Source organism: Scyliorhinus torazame, chromosome 2, assembly GCF_047496885.1.
Source record: "Scyliorhinus torazame isolate Kashiwa2021f chromosome 2, sScyTor2.1, whole genome shotgun sequence".
In the NCBI taxonomy this organism is placed as follows: domain Eukaryota; kingdom Metazoa; phylum Chordata; class Chondrichthyes; order Carcharhiniformes; family Scyliorhinidae; genus Scyliorhinus; species Scyliorhinus torazame.
In genome coordinates, this window is record NC_092708.1 from 200,205,937 (window position 1) to 200,231,099 (window position 25,163).

The following is a 25,163-nucleotide window of genomic DNA, read 5'->3' on the forward strand; positions in this document are numbered from 1 at the left end:
GCAGTGCGGGTTCAATTCCTGTACCAGCCTCCCCGAACAGGTACCGGAATGTGGCGACTAGGGGCTTTTCACAGTAACTTCATTTGATGCCTACTTGTGACAATAAGCGATTTTCATTTCACTATTCCCCTGGAAGGTCCTGGCTGGATTTTGGCAATGAGGAACCATGTTAAGTCAAAAACCCTTCTTTTGATTGAAGCGGTCGAAGGGGGATGAGGTGGGGCCCAGCTTGCAGTGGCGGCTTTGCTAGTGAGGGGCCTACGCCTTGGCGGTGATGTTGGTATCGCAATGATGGCTACCATGGCAAATTATGTTGTAGATGATGGTCTTGGCTCACTTTGATGAACTGTGAAATATCCTTGAGAGAATAGTGGAAATGGAGAAGAGAATCCTGTTGCTCGATGGGGAAATCTACCTGGTGAGGACTTGTCTTCGGTCCTTGGAAATCCTGTTGCGTGATATGTCGTTTATCCTGACTGATTCAGGGAGTTGTTGGATGGGGAGTGTTTATGTGCCTGGTCCTTTGAGGAGAGCGGGGGACAAGTTCCCAGCCAAATTTGAGAATTGGCTGCACGTTTTCGTGACCTTGACTTGAAGGCAGGGTATTTGGAGTTTGACGGCGCAAATTGCACCTGGTCTTTGAGGCTGGTATTGCGTTGTCTTGTCCTCGATGCTTATCGAGGGGAGTTGGAGGCGGCTGGACACAATGGGCCGTTGCCTTCCACCAGTGCCTAGGTTTCTTGTTGCCTGGGCATCGGGATGATGGCATGGCATAAGTGAAGGCGCTTCATTCAATGGAGTTTGAGAAGGATACTGAATGCTGCTTGATATCCGGTCATGACTTTGGCTTTTTCAGACTTCATGGATGGTGTTATGCTGCAGTTTAGCAATAATCCTGAATTTTATTCCCTTGTGGCTATACCACTGATTTTATGTTACTGTCTTTTTTCCTGAAAAGGGTGTACGACATATGAACACAGAAGCAGTTATCGCCTGTTATCATGTTACAGCAAAAAACATATTGAGTTGGCAGTGTGAGATGAAGATTTTGCATTGTCTTGCCTTTTATTTCTCTTCTGCGCTGTAATCCTTATGTTGGTTAATCCTTGTTTGACTTGTCTTCTTCAATATTCTCGTGGCTGCATGGTTAGTGGCAGTGCTTGTTTGATCGGGTAGGATCGGGCAGGAGTAACTGATTAGCTGGGTCGATCAGAGGGTTTGTTGGGTGGGTGGAGTGAATTTCCCTTCCCTGGATTGTCCCCTTTTGGGGGCTCCTGGTCTGCTCGCCCTCTCAAGATAGGGTTCCACTGAGAAGGTAATAGCCTGTAGGTTGTAGGGATTGAGTCAGAGCCTAAGTGCTGTGGATCAGCATTGTTGGAGTCCTTCTTCAGTTCGAGGGTATGCTGAGTGGGGGAGATAGACTCCCTCCTCCAAGTGGTCTTATAAAGTGACTTACCGATGGCCCTCCTTTTTGCAGCCTGGGCCTCCTCGGGGAGGCAGTGTTTTGTCTCCAATGAGCCTGTGCTGCTCTGCCCCAACTATCCTTTTTTGTGATGGTGTACGATGGTGGTCCTTGTCGAGCATTATTTGGTTTCTTTTCCTTACTTGGGTAGATGGCTTACTGATGCAGGCCCTGATTTGGTATATTGTGCCTCAAGGAGTTTTCTTTTTTGCTGTGCCGCAGAGGGGGGGTATCGTACTCCCGAGACGCCCAGTTGATCAGTGTCTCGACGAATCTTCCTCTCCTTGTGGGTGGAGTCTCCTTGGTGGAACATAGAACATAGAACGATACAGCGCAGTACAGGCCCTTCGGCCCACGATGTTGCACCGACATGGGAAGTCAAAAAACAAAAGCCATCTACCTACACTATGCCATTATCATCCATATGCTTATCCAATAAACTTGACCGTGTGATTCTTCTAGTGTTGATGGGGATAGTGCGCTGCCTCATATGAGGCCTGAGAGGGGTGAGGTTGGGCTTGTGAGTCCGGACAGACTGTGGGTTTTCTGATTCCCTGGCTCCTGCAAGGGCATGCTGTCCTGGACCAGGTCTTGTACTGTGGTCGGTACCTTGTTGTCCCCTTATGCTTGGGAGGTTCCTTAAGGGCCGGGAGTCCTGTCGGCACAGTAGCACAGTGGTTAGCACTGCTGCCTCACAGCGCCAAGCACCTGGGTTCGATTCCAGCCTTGGGTGACTGTGTGGAGTTTACACGCCCTCCCTGTGTGTGTGGTTTCCTCCCACAGTCCAAAGATGCCCAGATTAGCTGGATTGGCTATGATCAAAGCACAGGATTATGGGGATAGGGCGGGGGTGTGGGCCTAGGTAGAGTGCCCTTTTGGAGGGTCAGTGCAGACTCGATGGGCCAAATGGCCTCTTTCTGCACTACAGGGATTCTGTAGATTTTCAGGAGATGCTGAGTGGGGTTACGAATGAGATGAGCAGCTTTTTCTTTTCTTGTGGTGAGGGGTGTGCGCCAGAGTGCTCATGGCTGTATCTTGGTCCCTGTTATCCTGAGATCCCATGCTTCCCCGGTAGTACTTCCCGTTTTATCCTGACATTGTGGGTGCAATTCTCTGGCTTCATTGTGTTCTCGCTCGAGCGAAATGAGGCCGTGAATAGTGGGAGAGGCTGTAAACGAGATCCGCGCCAGGCCAAAACAGTTTACGATGCAACCGGCCTGCTCCCATGGGCAAATTTGGGATCATGCCGTAGAGTGGTGAGAAACTAATTATCACCACTTAAGCCCTATGTCCATACAATTAACGGGAGCAACCCGATGTCCAACTGCATCTTGTCATTCAGCGGCCTCCCCAGCAAGTGGTCACGCTGGTGCTAATTAGTACTCCCTTTTAAAAACGTGAACTTGGCAGTAGGGCTTCTGTGGGGAGCAGAGGAGGTGAGTAGCCATCTTTGCTCACAGGCAAAGAGCCTGGGGGTGCTGGGCTTGCTGCCCCAGTGCTCGGCGGGGGATGGGGGCTGGCGCAACCTCGCTGGGGCGGGAGACATCCTCCGCAGGGGTGGGTGGCCATGGGAGGGGGAATGAGGGGGTCTGCTGAACACTGCAGGAGGCAACACCACACATTCAGCGGCCAACATCCGAACACCCAGGGGATAGGACACAGCTCTGGGGATATGTTCACGGCCAGAGGATGGGTAAGTGCAACTGGGAGGGGACCAGCGCCTGATCCAGGTGATGTTATGTGCAGGTGTCTGGGTACAGGTTCGGGGTCCATTGAGGGAAGTCTGCTGCGGCAGGGAGTGTGTGGGCTGGGCATTGCGGGGAGGGGGGAGGATCGATGGGGGAATGGAGGCTACCGGGATGGGAGCCACTGCTATTGGCCAGTCTAACACCCTCTCCCAATTCCTGACAAATTGTGAATGCTATGGATGGTATTTTGGACCCTGCAGAACAGGCCCGAGTGGTGGTGCTGGTATGCCGTGCGGCCAGATGCCATTGACAGTGGCAGCAGCAGTGTCTGCAGTGGCTCGAGGCGGCGGTCCACGTGCAGGGACCTGCCCCACACCCTGAGGACCCGGCCGCCCATCAGGCCAGGGAGGGACCAAGAGGGAGAGGCCGCGAGAGCCCAGGTGTGCAGGCGTCACTGGTCGTTTGAACACATGAAGGACAGCAGGAGGCTGTGTCTCAACCAGGAGATGGTGTGACACCTTTGTCATATCCTAGCGAACTTGGCACCACATGGAGGAGGCCATTCGCTCTCCGTGGCCGTTCAGGTCACTGCAACCCTGAAACCCCACACCTCGAGATCATTCCAGGACTCGAGCGGGGACCTGTGTGGCATCTCACAGGGCATAGCCCACAAGTGCATCAAATAGGCCACGGATGCCCGATTTGCCTGGGTGGAGAACTATATAAACTTTGAGGATTCTTATATCTGGCACCGCTCCACCGGTCTGTGCCCTCTCCTGGCGATTGTAGGAGAGCTTCTCCTGCGGAGACACAGAGGGCATCGTGAGCTGCACATGTGGTTCACAGTGGTGAGGGAGGTGGTGAAGGAAGGATTGGGGTGCAGTGTTGAAGGGAGGGGGTGGTGAACGGAGGATTGGGGCAGCATGGAGGGTTGGGGGGCTGGATGTTCGCGTGGGGCGTGAAGGTCTTGGGGCCAGGAAAGTCTTGGTGGCGGGAAAGTCTCGGGGGTGGAAAAGTCTTGGGGGCGGGGGATGCGTGGTGTGAACTCATCCGTGCTGCCCGGTGTAGGTTGTTGACCTTCTTGCGGCACTGAAGGCCAGTCCTCCTGGTCACGCTTCCCAAGCTGACATCTGCTGCCACTTCGTCCCAATCGGCACTGGCTGCCCTGTGGCGAACCCTCCAGGACCTTTGGGGTACAGGACATCCTTCTTTACCTTGACCGCATCCAGGAGCCTCCCCACGTTCGTGTCTCCAAATACTGGGGCCAGTCTTCTCAGCGCCATGGCTACAAGCTGAGTGGGGCTGGCTGTGCAAGTGCTTTTTAAGTGATGCTTGACCTTGTTAGCTGGGGGTCTGGCAAGCGCAGTCCTAGCGAATTGGCTGTCAAGCCTTAATTTGTGGTGTGATGACTGTGGGGCCATTTTCAGTGGTTCAATTAACTTTGAACAGCGTTCCCGATCTCGCTGGGCAGAGCGCCGGGAAGCCTGCGCCAGTTCCCGCTCGCTACCACACTTAGAACTGTTTCTGGAGAATTGCGCCCTGTTAATCGGTTGGGAGGCACTGACCACATTGAGTATAATTCAAACTAACTATGATTACTTGCTGGTCTTCTTTGTATAATTGTGTGGAGTGATGATTATTCTGTACTGTGCCAGCGTTGGGGGATTTGTTGCTCCTGGTGGTTATGCGTAATATATCTTTTAGAACGGGCGGCACGGTGGTTAGCACTGCTGCCTCACAGGGCCAGGGACCTGGGTTTGATTTTGACCTTGGCAAACTGTTTGTTGAGTTTGCACATTTTCCCGTGTCTGTGTGGGTTTCCTCTAGGTGCTCCGGTTTCAACAAAGAACAAAGGACAAAGAAATGTACAGCACAGGAACAGGCCCTTCGGCCCTCCAAGCCCGTGCCGACCATGCTGCCCGACTAACCTACAATCTTCTACACTTCCTGGGTCCGTATCCCTCTATTCCCATCCTATTCATGTATTTGTCAAGATGCCCCTTAAATGTCACTATCGTCCCTGCTTCCACCACCTCCTCCGGTAGCGAGTTCCAGGCACCCACTACCCTCTGTGTAAAAAAACTTGCCTCGTACATCTACTCTAAACCTTGCCCCTCTCACCTTAAACCTATGCCCCCTAGTAATTGACCCTTCTACCCCGGGGAAAAGCCTCTGACTATCCACTCTCTCTATGCCCCTCATAATTTTGTAGACCTCTATCAGGTCGCCCCTCAACCTCCTTCGTTCCAGTGAGAACAAACCGAGTTTATTCAACCGCTCCTCATAGCTAATGCCCTCCATACCAGCATTCTGGTAAATCTCTTCTGCACCCTCTCTAAAGCCTCCACATCCTTCTGGTAGTGTGGCGACCAGAATTGAACACTGTACTCCAAGTGTGGCCTAACTAAGGTTCTATACAGCTGCAACATGACTTGCCAATTCTTATACTCAATGCCCCGGCCAATGAAGGCAAGCATACCATATGCCTTCTTGACTACCTTCTCCACCTGTGTTGCCCCTTTCAGTGACCTGTGGACCTGTACTCCTAGATCTCTTTGACTTTCAATACTCTTGAGGGTTCGACCATTCACTGTATATTCCTTACCTGCATTAGACCTTCCAAAATGCATTACCTCACATTTGTCCGGATTAAACTCCATCTGCCATCTCTCCGCCCAAGTCTCCAAACAATCTAAATCCTGCTGTATCCTCTGACAGTCCTCATCGCTATCCGCAATTCCACCAACCTTTGTGTTGTCTGCAAACTTACTAATCAGACCAGTTACATTTTCCTCCAAATCATTTATATGTACTACAAACAGCAACGGTCCCAGCACTGATCCCTGTGGAACACCACTGGTCACAGCCCTCCAATTAGAAAAGCATCCTTCCATTGCTACTCTCTGCCTTCTATGACCATGCCAGTTCTGTATCCACCTTGCCAGCTCACCCCTGATCCCGTGTGACTTCACCTTTTGTACTAGTCTACCATGAGGGACCTTGTCAAAGGCCTTACTGAAGTCCATATAGACAACATCCACTGCCCTACCTGCATCAATCATCTTTGTGACCTCCTCGAAAAACTCTATCAAGTTAGTGAGACACGACCTCCCCTTCACAAAACCATGCTGCCTCTCACTAATACGTCCATTTGCTTCCAAATGGGAGTAGATCCTGTCTTGAAGAATTCTCTCCAGTAATTTCCCTACCACTGAAGGCTCACCGGCCTGTAGTTCCCTGGATTATCCTTGCTACCCTTCTTAAACAGAGGAACAACATTGGCTATTCTCCAGTCCTCCGGGACATCACCTGAAGACAGTGAGGATCCAAAGATTTCTGTCAAGGCCTCAGCAATTTCCTCTCCAGCCTCCTTCAGTATTCTGGGGTAGATCCCATCAGGCCCTGGGGACTTATCTACCTTAATATTTTTTAAGACACCCAACACCTCGTCTTTCTGGATCTCAATGTGACCCAGGCTATCTACACACCCTTCTCCAGACTCAACATCTACCAATTTCTTCTCTTTGGTGAATACTGATGCAAAGTATTCATTTAGTACCTCGCCCATTTCCTCTGGCTCCACACATAGATTCCCTTGCCTATCCTTCAGTGGGCCAATCCTTTCCCTGGCTACCCTCTTGCTTTTTATGTACGTGTAAAAAGCCTTGGGATTTTCCTTAACCCTATTTGCCAATGATGTTTTGTGACCCCCTCCTAGCCCTCCTGACTCCTTGCTTAAGTTCCTCCCTACTTTCCTTATATTCCACACAGGCTTCGTCTGTTCCCAGCCTTTTAGCCCTACAAATGCCTCCTTTTTCTTTTTGACGAGGCCTACAATATCTCTCGTTATCCAAGGTTCCCGAAAATTGCCGTATTTATCCTTCTTCCTCACAGGAACATGCCGGTCCTGAATTCCTTTCAACTGACACTTGAAAGCCTCCCACGTGTCAGATGTTGATTTGCCCTCAAACATCCGCCCCCAATCTAGGTTCTTCAGTTCCCGCCTAATATTGTTATAATTAGCCTTCCCCCAATTCAGCACATTCATCCTAGGACCACTCTTATCCTTGTCCACCAGCACTTTAAAACTTACTGAATTGTGGCCACAGTCCAAACATGTGCAGGTTAGATGTATTGGATATGTTAAATTGTCCCTCGTGTGGGGTTACAGGGATCAGATGGGGGATTGGGCCTAGCTTGGGTGATCTTTCAGATGATCAATGCAGACTCAATGGGCCAAATGGCCTTCTGCACTGCAGAGATTCTATGAGTGTCATCACAATTTTCGTCTGTCTGATATTTAATAATAATAATCTTTATTAGTGTCACAAGTAGGCTTACATTAACACTGCGATTAAGTTACTGTGAAAAGCCCCTAATCGACACATTCCGGTGCCTGTTCGGGTACACAGAGGGAGAATTCAGAATGTCCAAATTACCTAACAGCACGTCTTTTGGGATTTGTGGGAGGAAAACGGAGCACCCGGAGGAAACCCATGCAGGCACAAGGAGAAGGTGCAGACTCCGCACAGACAGTGACCCAAGCGGGATTCGATCTTCGGACCCTGGCACTGGGAAGCAACAGTACTACCGCTGCTTACTGCAATTGTCCAACTCTGAAAACTCTTGTTTACTTATCCTTAAATTCTTCTGAACCATGTCTTGGTCTCTGTACACTTAACCCCACACCTCTTGTACAATTCTCTTAATTTCTCTAGTTTCCTTAACTAGCTGGACTTTATATTTCTGCACTTGCTTTCTGAACCATTACTCCATGGTATGAATTTTCTTGTAGCAAAGCTGAGTAAGATGATCCCTTTCTAGCCTTCCAAACTAACTGTTTCTAGCACAGCAGTGAGAGCTACCTTCTCTTTCATTTCCTACATTCAACTGCAATCGAATTAGCTAAACTAAAACTTAAAAGCTTTTCTACCTTGCAAGGCCCAAATTGGCAACCACAGCTGGTTTATTTATTCTTCACTCCCTCTCTAAGCACAATAGAAAGCACAGTTGGAACTTAACCAACCCCTCACATACAAAATACCATTATCCTTCATGAATCTAACTTTTACCCTTCCAGGCCCAGAAACATTAAATTAAGCACACTTAAAATTATACTTATTTCTAATGTTTACTAATACAAACATAAATCCCTTAAAACTACCCTTGTAAATTCAGTAAGGAATTCGGGCCAGACTTCTTTAACCCAGAGAGTGGCCACAATGTTGCAAGTTGTAGTTGAGATGAATTGTGTGGACAGATTTATGGGGAAGTTAGTTAAACACATGAAGGAGAATAGACTAGAAGGATAAACCAATAGGGTTTGATGAAGTAGAGTGTGGGGTAGATTATGTGGAGTATAAAAATTTGGAACAATCTGATTGGGACAAATGGTCACTCCCTTTGCTGTAGTCTATGGGCGGGATTCTCCGGCCTCCAAGCCACGTGTTTCTTGGCAGGCCGTTCACTGGCGGCGAGATTCTCTGCTCCCTCCGCTATCAATGGGAATTCCTATTAACGCTGCTGGCAAACCCGTGAGCAGGGATGCGCTGTGGGCAGAACCAGAGAACCCTGCTGCCATCAAACCTCTAATTCTGGCCTATGTAACTCTAAATTTGCAGGAAAGGTGCCGAGGGTGGGGAGGACCCTGCTACAGAGGCAGAGGTAGCAGGGGGGTTGGCGTTGCCAAACTTGCTTCATTATTATTGGGCGGTGAATGTCGACAAGGTGCAGTGATGGTGGGAAGGAGAAGGTGGGTTAGGATGGAAGAGGAATCTTGTAAGGGGTCTAGTTTGAGGGCTATGGTGACGGCAGCGTTGCCAATGGCTCTGAGTAGGTATTCAGGGAGCCCAGTGGTGCAGTTCACGGTGAAGATATAGAATCAGTTGATGAGGCATTTTAGGGTGGAAGGGATGTCGGTGTTAACGCCGCTGTGCGAGAATCACGGGTTTGAGCCGGGCGGGATTGATAGTGTATACAGGAGGTGGAGGGAAGTGGGGCTGGTCAACGTGAGGGATCTATATTTGGAGGAAGGGTTTGTCAGTCTGGAGGAGCTAAGGGAGAGGATAGAGTTGCTGAGGGGGAGTGAGTTCAGGTATCTGCAGTTTAGAGACTTTGCGTGAAAGGTTTGGAGGGGGTTCCCTGGGTTGCCGACATACACCCTGCTGGAGCGACTGTTGCTTCCGGATGTGGAAGGGGAGGGAAGAATTGGGGATATATACAAGTGGCTGGGGTAGCAAGGAGGCGAGCAGGTGGTGAAGATCAAGGAGAAATGGGAAGCAGAGTTTGGAGGGGAGATCAATTGGGGAGTATGGAGTGAGGCATTGCGTAGGGTTAACGGGACCTCCTCTTGTGCAAGGATGAGCCTGATACAGTTTAAGATGATGCACAGGGTGCATATGATTCGGGCGAGCATGAGGAGGTAGCAGATGAGTGTGAGAGTTGTGGGCAGGGGCCAGCGAACCACGCGCACATGTTTTGGGGTTGCGAAAAATTGGGAAGATTCTGGGCGGGAGTGTCCATGGTCTTAGCCAGGATAGTGGAGGAGGAGTGGGATCTGGATCCTTTGGTGGCGATATTTGGGGTTTCAGAGAAGCCGGAGCTCATGGAGAGGAGGAAGACTGATGTTGTGACCTTCACCTTTCTGATAGCACGGCGGTGAATTTTACTTGGTTGGGTGACATGCGGTTAGAGAAGATAAAATATGAGTTAAGGGGCTCTGCAGGAGGGTTTGAGAAAAGGTGGGGGATGGTTGTGACTGTGTTTGAGGAGCTGTTCGTCACGGGGGGTTTGGCGGGGGGGGAGGGAGGTGAAAAAAGGAAACAATCTGGACAGACTGTATAGTTGACTGCTAGGAAGTTTGTTTCCCGGGATGTTTATTTGCTGTAACCTGTTTTCATCCATGTTTGTAATAAAATACATTAAAACAATACTAAATTTTGTCTGTGTAAAAAAATTAATTCCCAGCCTGAGAACATTGAAGGCATTTGCATTGTTCCCAATTTGAGATTAACTAACCTCAGAGTCAAACCGATACCCAACGTGATCTAAAGTCCACCCAACAATGGGCTTTCATCATTGAAAAGGAAGCTGAGCATAGAAACTTGGCACCCAGAGACTGCAATATATCACAATTAGGAAAAATATTTTTCCAGCAAAAGTGGCGATATTTCTTAATACTTTGTATAAATAGTGTATGTCACATGACTGTGTAACTTAAGGAACTTGCTAGGCAAAGGATGCATGCAATCTCATTGCATAGTTCTCACACTATTGGTTCCACTCATGTTTACTTCCACAACTGTTCATGTGAGTCTCTTGCTTTTAGAGGAATTCAAATTACTGGAAATAATCTGTGGGAAGTGGAGGACCACATACTTGTTCACTTACATGATTTGCTTCATATTTTAGAGCATTGAGCACTGCATGTGCTAATCTGATCCCTACCTTGGTAAACGGAGAGGTGTTTGGTCAAGCAAAAGAGGTCAGCTTACACCTGCTGCAAAATGATGCCCCCTTAGGCGTACTTGAAGGTTTCCAATGTCAGATTGAAGATATGGCTTTGCCGCTGCTCCGGAAAGTAACAGTGCAGAATACCCTGAGGAAGGCCTTCATGGATGCCGAGATCATCATTGTTCTCGATGATTTTGTGCCAGTGAAGGATCAATCAATTGAAGACTGTTACAAAGAAATGGTCAGTTTCTACCAAAAGCTTGCCATTATGATTGACACCTTTGCAAAATCTAATGCCCGTGTGATTGTGGCTGGCGATTACATCTTGAATTTGAAAACATACTTGCTCATGCAAAATGCATATTCCATTGATCATTGTAATTTTATAGCAGTACCAACTCAGTTGGAAGGAGAAGTCAAAGCACTGCTAGCTCAGCGGTTGAACGTAAATGCACAAGGTGAGTAAATTTTACTCTTCGTTGTCACTTTCAAAACTATACAGATTCTTGACTCTACAGATGTATCCATGGCTGACAACACACCATTAGTCAATGTAAATAGTTAAAGACTCCTGCAATATTAATAGGCATTCATGTCTCTGGAACTTGTCAACTGGAGGGTGGCACGGTGGCACAGTGGTTAGTCCTGCTGCTTTCCAGTGCCAGGGACCCAGATTTGATTCCAACCAACTGTGTGTATGGAGTTTACACGTTCTCCCCATGTTTGCATGGGTTTCCTCTGGGTGCTCTGGTTTCCTCCCACAGTTCAAAGATGTACAAGTTAGGTGTATTGGCCATGTTAAGTTGCCCTTAAGTGTCCAAAAGGTTAGAGGGGGCCTGGATAGGGTGCTCCTTCAGAGGATAGGTGCAGACTTGGTGGGCCAAATGGCAAATGTATAAACGTCTGTTGTTCCAGCTGCCACTTGTAATCGTGCCATCTCTTTCAGGGGTAGGTGATTCAATGGCTTGAACCATTAGTTACAAAGAATAGTTCAGCACAGGAACAGGCCCTTCAGCCCTCCAAGCTTGCGCCGATCACGTGTCCTATCTTGACCAACCGCCTGTATCCTTCTATACCCCGTCTGTTCATGTGCCTATCCAGATAAGTCAATTTTTTAATAAATGTTTTTTATTGAGTTTTTGAACAAAGTATATTTACAGTTATGTACACAGAATAAGATATATATATATATATATATATATATATATAAGAGAAGAGAAAAAAAATCAATTAAAAAAAAAAGACTGGTATGATATTGTGCACTAGCTCAACAACAACTCTGTACATTTAGCAATATTATTTTTAACAAATAAGTAGACACCTATTTGTAGTGGGGGGGAAGGTCGCTAACGTATCTGCCTCAACCACCTCATTTGACAGTGCACTCCAGGCCTGCACCACCCTCTGTGTAAAAGACTTCCCCCGTACATCTTCACTGAACCTATCCCCTCACCTTGAACTTGTGCCCCCTTGTAATTGTCATTTCCGCCCTGGGAAAAAAGGTGTTAACGCTATCTATACCCCTCATAATTTCATAAACGTCTATCACGTCGCCCCTCAGCCTCCGTCTTTCTAGGGAGAACAATCCCAGTTTATTCAATCTCTCCTCACAGGCAATATCCATACTAGGCAACATTCTGGTAAATGTTTTCTGTACTCTCTCAAAAGCCTCCATGTTAGGTGTATTGGCCATGTTAAGTTGCCCTTAAGTGTCCAATAGGTTAGAGGGGGCCTGGATAGGGTGCTCCTTCAGAGGATAGGTGCAGACTTGGTGGGCCAAATGGCCTCCTGCACTGTAGAGATTCTATGAACTATCAAATCAGCCAACCCTTGGGGCATTAGTCACATTTGTCAAACATTCTTCCTCAATGTAACGGATTTTGGAGCATTACAGTCATGTACATTGTTGCATAATATGGAACAGATTGTTAATTCCAGCATTCCAGTAAACCAGCATTATCGGCAGAATTTAATGATCTCTGCCAAGGCAAATTTGGCAGCAGCGTGTGCATTTAATCAGGGGAGTGGTTGCTGAGTGGGGACCCACCGGCTTCCTGCCTCGACTCCAATTCAATCCAAGATAGGAAAACTCGTGGACAACCTTTCTGCCCTGCTGCCAATTGATGCCCTTAAGTGGGCAAATAATGCCAATCAACAGCAGGCAAGGTAGTCTGCATGTGGAAAGCATGAAAACCAATCCTGGCTTGTTTTCTTGCAGGCACTGAGGGAGGGGGCGTGGAGGCAGCTATCCTTCATACAAAGGCCAACAGTGCTGATTGAGCGGCACAGCATTAGAAGGTGGGTGTGCCAGTGGGGGCCTGCTGATAGAGACCCCACCCTGGCCTTGCTGCGGCCCCCTCCCCCACCGCAGCTCCCCAGCCATTATGTATGGGTGAGTCAGGCCTCTCCATTGTTTCCTTTCCACCTGCTCACTTCTCGTCTTGAGCCCACCACTCTGGCCTGGAGGTAGTCATGGCTGATCTGATTGTGGCATTAACTCCTCTTTCCTTCCTGTCCCACATGACCCTTGTTCAGTGAAACTCTGTTGAATTCAGCATAAATGCATTGAATGATCGAGTCTCCACCACTCTCTGTGGAAGAGAATTCTAAAGACTAATAACCCTTTGAGAAGGAATTCCTCCTCATCTCTACTTTAAACGGGCAGTGCAGGTTCCTGACACAAACAGGTTGGGCCCTTCTTGGGAAATTGAGGTTCTGTGACCCATAGAACCTTTCAAATGACTAAAATTCCCCTGTAGACAGGTTGACAACTTTCTGTTATGTGTCATAGAAAATACTCCTAAACCTTGTTATCTTTGCTACTGCGCAATTCTAATTCCCTAATATGATTTTATAATATGATAATATAATATAATATTGTATTATTATTATTATTATTTTTTTTTTTAAATTTATTTAGTTGTTAGCCAGATCTTGGTTGAAAGTTAGAGGGATGGCAGGGAAGGGAGTGCAATGTTCCTCCTGCAGGATGTTTGAGGTGAGGGATGCCGTTAGTGTCCCTGCTGATTTTACCTGCAGGAAGTGCTGCCATCTCCAGCTCCTCCAAGACCGAGTTAGGGAACTGGAGCTGGAGCTGGAAGAACTTCGGTTCATTTGGGAGGCAGAGGGGGTCATAGATAGCAGCTTCAGGGAATTAGTTACACCAAAGATTGGAGATAGATGGGTAACTGTAAGAGGGACTGGGAAGAAGCAGTCAGTGCAGGGATCCCCTGCGGTCGTTCCCCTGAGAAACAAGTATACCGCTTTGGATACTTGTGGGGGGGACGACTTACCAGGGGTAAGCCATGGGGTACGGGCCTCTGGCACGGAGTCTGTCCCTGTTGCTCAGAAGGGAAGGGGGGAGAGGAGCAGAGCATTAGTAATTGGGGACTCGATAGTCAGGGACTAAGACTAAGATACACCTTACTACCCAATTATTTTTTTTTTATTTTCCAATTAAGGGACAATTTAGCGTGGCCAATCCACCTAACCTGCACATCTATGGGTTGTGGGGGTGAAACCCACGCAGACATGGGGAGAATGTGCAAACTCCACACGGACAGTGATCCAGGGCCGTGATTCGAACCCGGGTCCTCAGCGCCGCAGTCCCAGTGCCAACCACTGCGCCACATGCCACCCCAAGATACACCTTACTATTGTTGTGCAGGAACATACTGTATTAGCTCCATAGTTCCCTGTGTAAGCAATCTCTATCCAAAATCTCTTGTTCTCCTATCTTCCTACGTTTTTTAATAATGCAGATGATGTAAATTGAATGGTCAAGCATGATCTGATTGTCATGTCTTTATGGTTGTTTTTTTATGACACAGAATGTGTTGGTTAGGCCAGAAAGAATTGGCAGTCATAATTTACAATAATGTTCAAACACAATGCAGAACATAATGCAAGATTAGCAAGTTTGCAGCTGATACTAAGATTGCTGGAGTTGCGGATAGTGATGAAGATTGTCAGAGAATACAGGAGGATATAGATAGGCTGCAGAATTGGGCAGAGAAATGGAATTTAACCCGGACAACTGCAAGGTGATGTATTTTGGTAGAACCAATTCAGGTGGGAGCTATAAAGTAAATGGCAGAACCATCAGGAGCATAGACACACAAAGTGATCTGAGCGTGCAGGTCCACAGATCCGTAAAAGTGGCAACACAAGTGGAAATGGTGGTAAAGAAAGCATATTGCATGCTTGCCTTCATCGGACGGGCATCGAGTATAAAAGTTCGCAAATTATGTTACAGTTATATAGAACGTTGGTTAGGTCACATTTGGAATACTTTATCCACTTCTGGGGCGTCATTCTCTGACCCCCCAGCGGGTCGGAGAATGGCCGTTGGCCGCCGTGAATCCTGCCCCCGCCGGTTGCCGAAGTCTCCGGTACCGGAGATTGGGCGGGGGCGGGAATCGGGCCGCGCCGGTTGGCGAGCCCCCCCGCTCAATTCTCCGGCCCGGATGAGCCGAAGTCCCGCCGAGAAATTGCCTGTCCTGCCGGCGTAAATTAAAGTAGGTATTTACCGGCGGGACAAGGCGGCGCGGGCGGGCTCCGGGGTCCTGGGGGGGGTCGCGGGGCGATTTGGCCCCGCGGGGTGCCCCCAAGATGGCCTGGCCCGCGATCGGGGCCCACCGATCCGCGGGCAGGCCTGTGCCGTGGGGGCACTCTTTCCCTTCCGCCTCCGCCACGGTCTCCACCATGGCGGAGGCGGAAGAGACTCTCCCCACTGCGCATGCGCGGGAAACTGTCAGCGGCCGCTGACACACCCGCGCATACGCCGCCCGGGGATGTCATTTCCGCGCCAGCTGGCGGGGCAACAAATGCCGTTTCCGCCAGCTGGCGGGGCGGAAATCCTTCCGGTGTCGGCCTAGCCCCTCAATGTTGGGGCTCGGCCCCCAAAGATGCGGAGCAATGTGGTTGACTCTTAACTGCCCCCTCAAGGGCAATTAGGGATGGGCAATAAATGCTGACACAGCCTGCGATGCCCATGTCTCATGAACGAATACAAAAAAGCTACCAACCAAGCTCAATGCAACAGCTCAACCTCCTCTCCCCTTGTCCAATCAAGTTCCCCATAGGAGAAAAGCAACTCCAACTCACTCCAAAGCCACCAGGAAGACAACCATGCCTACGACACACCACCTTTAATTCATGTTTCTCGATGCCCGCTGACTTCATAGCAAAGGTGCAATTTAATCTGATGACCATGTGTTTTAATGAGTATAAATTACATGTTAATACATTACAAAATAGGTTCCCCCTGCTTACAGTCAGGAATCATGATTCACCTTTAACCTGCCACCTACTTACTTTCGAACTTTCATCCTGCTATTGGGAAGCTGACATTTCACATCCCACATAATTCAATGCCTCCGCTGTCTTGTTTCCCAATCCTGGGAACTTCTTGCTTTTTATAGAATGACAAAATTGTGACAACACAGAAATAGACCACTCGATCTGTCGTGTCTGGTTCAGCTCTCCAATGGAGCAATTCACTTTGTGACACTCCCCTGCCTTCTCGCCATTAGCCTGCACATTCTTCCCTTTCAGATAACAATCAGATTCCCTTTGGAATGCCCCGATTGAACCTGCCTCCAGATAGTGCATTCCTGACCCTAACCACTTGCTGCATTAAACATTTTTTCTCCTGTCATCCCTTGTCTTCATATGGTCCATCTCTCACTTTTTCCTTCCTCAGCTTCTCTATCTTCATTTGACAGATTGGATAGACTGGGGTTGTTTTCTTTGGAGCAGAGGAGACTGAGGGGGATATGTTTGAGATGTATAAAATTATGAAGGCATAGATAGATTATACAGGAAGAAACTTTTCCCCTTGGTGGAGGGATGATTGACCAGGGGGACATAGATTTAAGGTAAGTGGCAGGAAGTTTAGAGGGGATGTAAGGAAAAACTTTCTCTCCCAGAGGGTGGTGGAGTCTGGAACTCACTGTTTGAAAAGGTGGTGGCGGCAAAGACCCTCATAACATTTAATAATTAGGTGTTGTGCACTTGCAATACCAAGGCATACAAGGCGATGTGTCAAGCGCTGGAAGATAGGATTAGAATAGTTAGGTGGTTGTTTTTGACAGGTGCCGACGTAATAGGCCTTTTGTGTGTTGTAGACCTCTATGACACTCCCCTTCAATTAAGGCCTCTAGTCCCCAAGTTTCTCCATCTGCATCGCATTTGTAATAAAAACTGAAAATGCTGGAAAGGCTCAGCAGGTCAGGCAGCATCTGTGGGAGAGAAATAAGGTTAACTTTTCGGGTCTGTTATGACATTTCTTCAGAGCTCTGTTTAGCTTAGTTGGCTGGACAGCTGGTTTGTGATGCAAAGCCAACAGCAAGGGTTCAATTCTTGTACTGGCTGAGGTTATTCATGAAGGCCTCGCTTTCTTAATCTTGCCCCCTATCTGAGGCGTAGTGATCCTTAGGTTAAATCACCACCAGTCAGCTCTCCCCCTCAAAGGGGAAAGCAGTCTAGTGTCATCTGGGAGTATGGCGACTTTACTTTACTAGTAGGCCTGACAAGATAGCAGACTGTGCTGCTCCTTCCTTCCCTATCTTCCAAGCCTGTCGCATGAACCTTTTAAAAAAAACTTGTATGACTGCCTTCACTTTAACAGTGCAACAATCAAAAATACTGTGACTTGAGTTGAGAATGTGTTTTTGAGCAAGATAATAAATATTTCAGAGATTGTAATGTAATCCAAACAGATAATATGGGGGATTTGGAGTATGTTCTGCACAGGATATGTAAATGGATGGGAGAATGATGTGGGACAGGGTGGGAGAATATTATTCCATGATAACAGGAGATTGGAATTTGTTCTATGAAGGATACTGAGTAGATAGTTGGGAGAATGTAATGTAAATAGAACATAGAACGATACAGCGCAGTACAGGCCCTTCGGCCCACGATGTTGCACCGAAACAAAAGCCATCTAACCTACACTATGCCATTATCATCCATATGCTTAACCAATAAACTTTTAAATGCCCTCAATGTTGGCGAGTTCACTACTGTTGCAGGTAGGGCATTCCACGGCCTCACCACTCTTTGCGTAAAGAACCTACCTCTGACCTCTGTCCTATATCTATTACCCCTCAGTTTAAAGCTATGTCCCCTCGTGCCAGCCATTTCCATCCACGGGAGAAGGCTCTCACTGTCCAGCTTTACAGCTGCAACATGACCTCATGACTCCAGAACTCAATCCCTCTACCAATAAAGGCCAACACTCCATAGGCCTTCTTCACAACCCTATCAACCTGGGTGGCAACTTTCAGGGACCTATGTACATGGACACCTAGATCCCTCTGCTCATCCACACTTCCAAGAGCTTTACCATGAGCCAAATATTCCACATTCCTGTTATTCCTTCCAAAGTGAATCACCTCACACTTCTCTACATTAAACTCCATTTGCCATCTCTCAGCCCAGCTCTGCAGCTTATCTATGTCTCTCTGTAACCTGCTACATCCTTCCACACTGTCGACAACACCACTGACTTTAGTGTCGTCTGCAAATTTACTCACCCACCCTTCTGCGCCTTCCTCTAGGTCATTGATAAAAATGACAAACAGCAACGGCCCCAGAACAGATCCTTGTGGTACGCCACTTGTAACTGAACTCCATTCTGAACATTTCCCATCAACCACCACCCTCTGTCTTCTTTCAGCTAGCCAATTTCTGATCCACATCTCTAAATCACCCTCAATCCCCAGCCTCCGTATTTTCTGCAATAGCCTACCGTGGGGAACCTTATCAAACGCTTTACTGAAATCCATATACACCACATCAACTGCTCTACCCTCGTCTACCTGTTCAGTCACCTTCTCAAAGAACTCGATAAGGTTTGTGAGGCCATGTCACAAAGCCATGCTGACTATCCCTGATCATATTATTCCTATCTAGATGATTATAAATCTTATCTCTTATAATCCCCTCCAAGACTTTACCCACTACAGACGCGAGGCTCACTGGCCTATAGTTGCCGGGGTTGTCTCTGCTCCCCTTTTTGAACCACGGGACCACATTTGCTATCCTTCAGTCCTCTGGCACTATTCCTGTAGCCAATGATGACATAAAAATCAAAGCCAAAGGTCCAGCAATCTCTTCCCTGGCCTCCCAGAGAATCCTAGCATAAATCCCATCAGGCCCCGGGGACTTATCTATTTTCAGCCTGTCCAGAATTGCCAACACCTCTTCCCTACGTACCTCAATGCCATCTATTCTAATAGCCTGGGTCTCAGCATTCTCCTCCACAACATTAGCTTTTTCCTGAGTGAATACTGACGAAAAATATTCATTTAGTATCTCGCCTCAGACTCCACACACAACTTCCCATCCCTGTCCTTGACTGGTCCTACTCTTACCCTAGTCATTCGCTTATTCCTGACATACCTATAGAAAGCTTTTGGGTTTTCCTTGATCCTACCTGCCAAATACTTCTCATGTCCCCTCCTTGCTCGTCTTAGCTCTCTCTTTAGATCCTTCCTCGCTACCTTGTAACTATCCATCGCCCCAACTGAAACTTCACACCTCATCTTCACATATGCCTCCTTCTTCCTCTTAACAAGAGATTCCACTTCTTTGGTAAACCACGGTTCCCTCGCTCTACTCCTTCCTCCCTGCCTGACCGGTACGTACTTATCAAGAACACGCAGTAGCTGATCCTTGAACAAGCTCCACTTATCCAGTGTGCCCAACACTTGCAGCCTACTTCTTCAACTTATCCCCCCCAAGTCACGTCTAATGGCATCATAATTACCCTTCCCCCAGCTATAACTCTTGCCCTGCGGTGTATACTTATCCCTTTCCATCACTAACGTAAACGTCACCGAATTGTGGTCACTGTCCCCAAAGTGCTCTCCTACCTCCAAATCCAACACCTGGCCTGGTTCATTACCCAAAACCAAATCCAACGTGGCCTCGCCTCTTGTTGGCCTGTCAACATATTGTGTCAGGAAACCCTCCTGCACACACTGTACAAAAAACGACCCATCTAATGTACTCGAACTATATCTTTTCCAGTCAATATTTGGAAAGTTAAAGTCTCCCATAATAACTACCCTGTTACTTTCGCTCTTATCCAGGATCATCCTTGCCATCCTTTCCTCTACATCCCTAGAACTATTTGGAGGCCTATAGAAAACTCCCAACAGGGTGACCTCTCCTTTCCTGTTTCTAACCTCAGCCCATACTGCCTCGGAAGATGAGTCCCCATCTAGCATCCTCTCCGCCACCGTAATACTGCTCTTGACTAGCAGCGCCACACCTCCCCCTCTTTTGCCTCCTTCTCTGAGCTTACTAAAACACCTAAACCCCGGAACCTGCAACATCCATTCCCGTCCCTGCTCTATCCATGTCTCCGAAATGGCCACAACATCGAAGTCCCAGGTACCAACCCATGCTGCCAGTTCCCCTACCTTATTTCGTATACTCCTGGCATTGAAGTAGACACACTTCAAACCACCTACCTGAACACTGGCCCCCTCCTGTGACGTCAAATCTGTGCTCCTGACCTCTATACTCTCATTCTCCCGTACCCTAAAACTACAATCCAGGTTCCCATGCCCCTGCTGCATTAGTTTAAACCCCCCCAAAGAGCACGAACAAATCTCCCCCCCAGGATATTTGTGCCCCTCAGGTTCAGATGTAGACCATCCTGTCTGTAGAGGTCCCACCTTCCCCAGAAAGAGCCCCAGTTACCCAGAAATCGGAATCCCTCCCACCTGCACCATCCCTGTAACCACGTGTTTAATTGCTCTCTCTCCCTATTCCTCATTTCATTATCACGTGGCACGGGCAACAACCCAGAGATAACAACTCTGTTTGTTCTAGTTCTGAGCTTCCATCCTAGCTCCCTGAAAGCCTGCCTGACATCCTTGTCCCCTTTCCTACCTATGTCGTTAGTGCCAATGTGGACCACGACTTGGGGCTGCTCCCCCTCCCCCTTAAGGACCCGGAAAACACGATCCGAGACATCACGTACCCTTGCACCTGGGAGGCAACATACCAAACGTGAGTCTCTCACGCTCCCACAAAATCTCCTATCTGTGCCCCTGACTATCGAGTCGCCAATTACTAATGCTCTGCTCCTCTCCCCCCTTCCCTTCTGAGCAACAGGGACAGACTCCGTGCCAGAGGCCCGTACCCCATGGCTTACCCCTGGTAAGTCCCCCCCCCCACAAGTATCCAAAGCGGTATACTTGTTTCTCAGGGGAACGACCACAGGGGATCCCTGCACTGACTGCTTCTTCCCAGTCCCTCTTACAGTTACCCATTTATCTCCAATCTTTGGTGTAACTAATTCCCTGAAGCTGCTATCTATGACCCCCCTCTGCCTCCCGAATGAACCGAAGTTCTTCCAACTCCAGCTCCAGTTCCCTAACTCGGTCTTGGAGGAGCTGGAGATGGCAGCACTTCCTGCAGGTAAAATCAGCAGGGACACTAACGGCATCCCTCACCTCAAACATCCTGCAGGAGGAACATTGCACTCCCTTCCCTGCCATCCCTCTAACTTTCAACCAAGATCTGGCTAACAACTAAATAAAAAAATTGTTTTTAAAAATAATAATAATAATACAATATTATATTATATTATCATATTATAAAATCATATTAGGGAATTAGAATTGTGCAGTAGCAAAGATAACAAGGTTTAGGAGTATTTTCTATGACACATAACAGAAAGTTGTCAACCTGTCTACAGGGGAATTTTAGTCATTTGAAAGGTTCTATGGGTCACAGAACCTCAATTTCCCAAGAAGGGCCCAACCTGTTTGTGTCAGGAACCTGCACTGCCCGTTTAAAGTAGAGATGAGGAGGAATTCCTTCTCAAAGGGTTATTAGTCTTTAGAATTCTCTTCCACAGAGAGTGGTGGAGACTCGATCATTCAATGCATTTATGCTGAATTCAACAGAGTTTCACTGAACAAGGGTCATGTGGGACAGGAAGGAAAGAGGAGTTAATGCCACAATCAGATCAGCCATGACTACCTCCAGGCCAGAGTGGTGGGCTCAAGACGAGAAGTGAGCAGGTGGAAAGGAAACAATGGAGAGGCCTGACTCACCCATACATAATGGCTGGGGAGCTGCGGTGGGGGAGGGGGCCGCAGCAAGGCCAGGGTGGGGTCTCTATCAGCAGGCCCCCACTGGCACACCCACCTTCTAATGCTGTGCCGCTCAATCAGCACTGTTGGCCTTTGTATGAAGGATAGCTGCCTCCATGCCCCCTCCCTCAGTGCCTGCAAGAAAACAAGCCAGGATTGGTTTTCATGCTTTCCACATGCAGACTACCTTGCCTGCTGTTGATTGGCATTATTTGCCCACTTAAGGGCATCAATTGGCAGCAGGGCAGAAAGGTTGTCCACGAGTTTTCCTATCTTGGATTGAATTGGAGTCGAGGCAGGAAGCCGGTGGGTCCCCACTCAGCAACCACTCCCCTGATTAAATGCACACGCTGCTGCCAAATTTGCCTTGGCAGAGATCATTAAATTCTGCCGATAATGCTGGTTTACTGGAATGCTGGAATTAACAATCTGTTCCATATTATGCAACAATGTACATGACTGTAATGCTCCAAAATCCGTTACATTGAGGAAGAATGTTTGACAAATGTGACTAATGCCCCAAGGGTTGGCTGATTTGATAGTTCATAGAATCATAGAATCTCTACAGTGCAGGAGGCCATTTGGCCCACCAAGTCTGCACCTATCCTCTGAAGGAGCACCCTATCCAGGCCCCCTCTAACCTTTTGGACACTTAAGGGCAACTTAACATGGCCAATACACCTAACATGGAGGCTTTTGAGAGAGTACAGAAAACATTTACCAGAATGTTGCCTAGTATGGATATTACCTGTGAGGAGAGATTGAATAAACTGGGATTGTTCTCCCTAGAAAGACGGAGGCTGAGGGGCGACGTGATAGACGTTTATGAAATTATGAGGGGTATAGATAGCGTTAACACCTTTTTTCCCAGGGCGGAAATGACAATTACAAGGGGGCACAAGTTCAAGGTGAGGGGATAGGTTCAGTGAAGATGTACGGGGGAAGTCTTTTACACAGAGGGTGGTGCAGGCCTGGAGTGCACTGTCAAGTGAGGTGGTTGAGGCAGATACGTTAGCGACCTTCCCCCCCCCCCCCCCCCCACTACAAATAGCTGTCTACTTATTTGTTAAAAATAATATTGCTAAATGTACAGAGTTGTTGTTGAGCTAGTGCACAATATCATACCAGTCTTTTTTTTAATTGATTTTTTTCTCTTCTCTTATATATATATATATATATATATATCTTATTCTGTGTGCATAACTGTAAATATACTTTGTTCAAAAACCCAATAAAAAACATTTATTAAAAAATTGACTTATCTGGATAGGCACATGAACAGACGGGGTATAGAAGGATACAGGCGGTTGGTCAAGATAGGACACGTGATCGGCGCAAGCTTGGAGGGCTGAAGGGCCTGTTCCTGTGCTGAACTATTCTTTGTAACTAATGGTTCAAGCCATTGAATCATCTACCCCTGAAAGAGATTGCACGATTACAAGTGGCAGCTGGAACAACAGACGTTTATACATTTGCAACTCTAAATAATTCAATTCATTGTTTATTATCAAATACAATGGATGTCTTGGAATATGTTACAAACTGGAGACTCAAATTGAGGGTTTTGATAGTTAATAATAAATATCTGGGAATGATTTACATGCTGGAATCAATTGAGGAATTTAGATGATTTATATATCTAATTGATACACGGGAACGAGTAATAGGCTAGAATCTAACCAAGGAGTTCCAATGATTCGTAAAGAGAGTAATGAAACCTCGAAGTGAGCCACAGTTTGGAATCTAATCAAAATATTCAGATAGTTTTTTTTAATAAATGTTTTATTGAAAATTTTTTCCCAAACAACAATTTTTCCCCTCTTACAAAGCAAACGCAACAATAACAATACAGAAATTTTAAACAATACACAAGTAACAAAACCCCTTTATCTTTGACCTAAACTAAACCCCCCCCCCTCCCCCTGGGTTGCTGCTGCTGGTCATCTGTCTTCCCTCTAACGTTCCCCTAGGTAGTCGAGAAATGGCTGCCACCGCCTGGTGAACCCTTGAGCCGATCCTCTCAGGGCAAACTTTATCTGCTCCAGTTTAATGAACCCCGCCATATCATTTACCCAGGCCTCCAGTCCGGGGGGTTTCGCCTCCTTCCACATGAGTAGGATCCTGCGCCGGGCTACTAGGGACGCAAAGGCCACAACGTCGGCCTCTTTCGCCTCCTGCACTCCCGGCTCTTCCGCAACTCCAAATAGAGCTAACCCCCAGCCTGGTTTGACCCGGGCCTTCACCACCCGCGAAATCACTCCCGTCACTCCCTTCCAATACCCTTCCAGTGCCGGGCATGCCCAAAACATATGTGCGTGGTTTGCCGGGCTCCCGCCACACCTCCCACATTTGTCCTCCACTCCAAAGAACCTGCTCAATCTTGCTCCCGTTATGTGTGCTCTATGTAGCACCTTAAATTGAATCAGGCTAAGCCTGGCGCATGAGGAAGAGGAATTTACCCTGCTTAGGGCATCAGCCCACATACCCTCCTCTATCTCCTCCCCTAGTTCTTCTTCCCACTTTCCTTTTAGTTCGCCCACCGACTCCTCCCCCTCTTCCCTCATCTCTCGGTAAATCTCTGACACCTTGCCCTCTCCGACCCACACCCCTGAAAGCACCCTGTCCTGTATCCCCTGTGTCGGGAGCAACGGAAATTCCCTCACCTGTTGTCTAGTAAATGCCCTCACCTGCATATATCTCAAGAAATTTCCCCGGGGCAACTTATACTTTTCCTCCAATGCTCCCAAGCTCGCAAAAGTCCCATCTATAAATAAATCTCCCACCCTCCTAATTCCCAACTGGAACCAGCTCTGAAATCCTCCATCCATTCTTCCTGGGGCGAACCTATGGTTGTTCCTGATTGGGGACCCCACCAGGGCTCCCCGCACCCCTCTCTGTCGCCTCCACTGTCCCCAGATATTCAATGTTGCCGCCACCACCGGGTTCGTGGTAAACTTTTTAGGTGAGATCGGTAGCGGCGCCGTCACCAGCGCCTCTAAACTCGTCCCTTTACAGGACTTTCTCTCCAGTCTTTCCCACGCCGCTCCCTCACCCTCCATCATCCATTTACGTATCATTGCCACATTGGCGGCCCAATAGTAATCGCCCAAGTTCAGTAGTGCCAATCCTCCTCTGTCCCTACTACGCTGAAGGAACCCCCTCCTTACTCTCGGAACTTTCCCTGCCCACACGAAGCTCGTGATGCTCCTGTCTATTTTATTAAAAAAGGTCTTGGTGATTAGTATAGGGAGACATTGAAATACAAATAAGAACTTCGGGAGGACCATCATCTTAATTGCTTGCACCCTGCCCGCTAGCGATAGAGGCTGCATGTCCCACCTCTTGAAGTCCTCCTCCATTTGTTCTACCAACCGTGTCAGATTAAGTCTGTGCAAGGTTCCCCAGCTCCTAGCGATCTGAATCCCCAGGTATCGGAAGTTT

At 47.9% G+C, this 25,163-nt stretch overlaps 1 protein-coding gene across 2 annotated transcripts in view; it reads left to right on the plus strand.

Annotated features, from left to right (window-relative positions):
- Nucleotides 1-25,163, plus strand: part of mdh1b (malate dehydrogenase 1B, NAD (soluble)) — a 73,899-nt gene that overhangs the window by 21,198 nt on the left and 27,538 nt on the right. For both annotated transcript variants that reach the window (XM_072482583.1, XM_072482593.1), the window contains one exon: nucleotides 10,561-11,060. In XM_072482583.1, coding sequence (XP_072338684.1) covers nucleotides 10,561-11,060 — 500 coding nt within the window. The remainder of the gene's footprint in view (nucleotides 1-10,560; nucleotides 11,061-25,163) is intronic.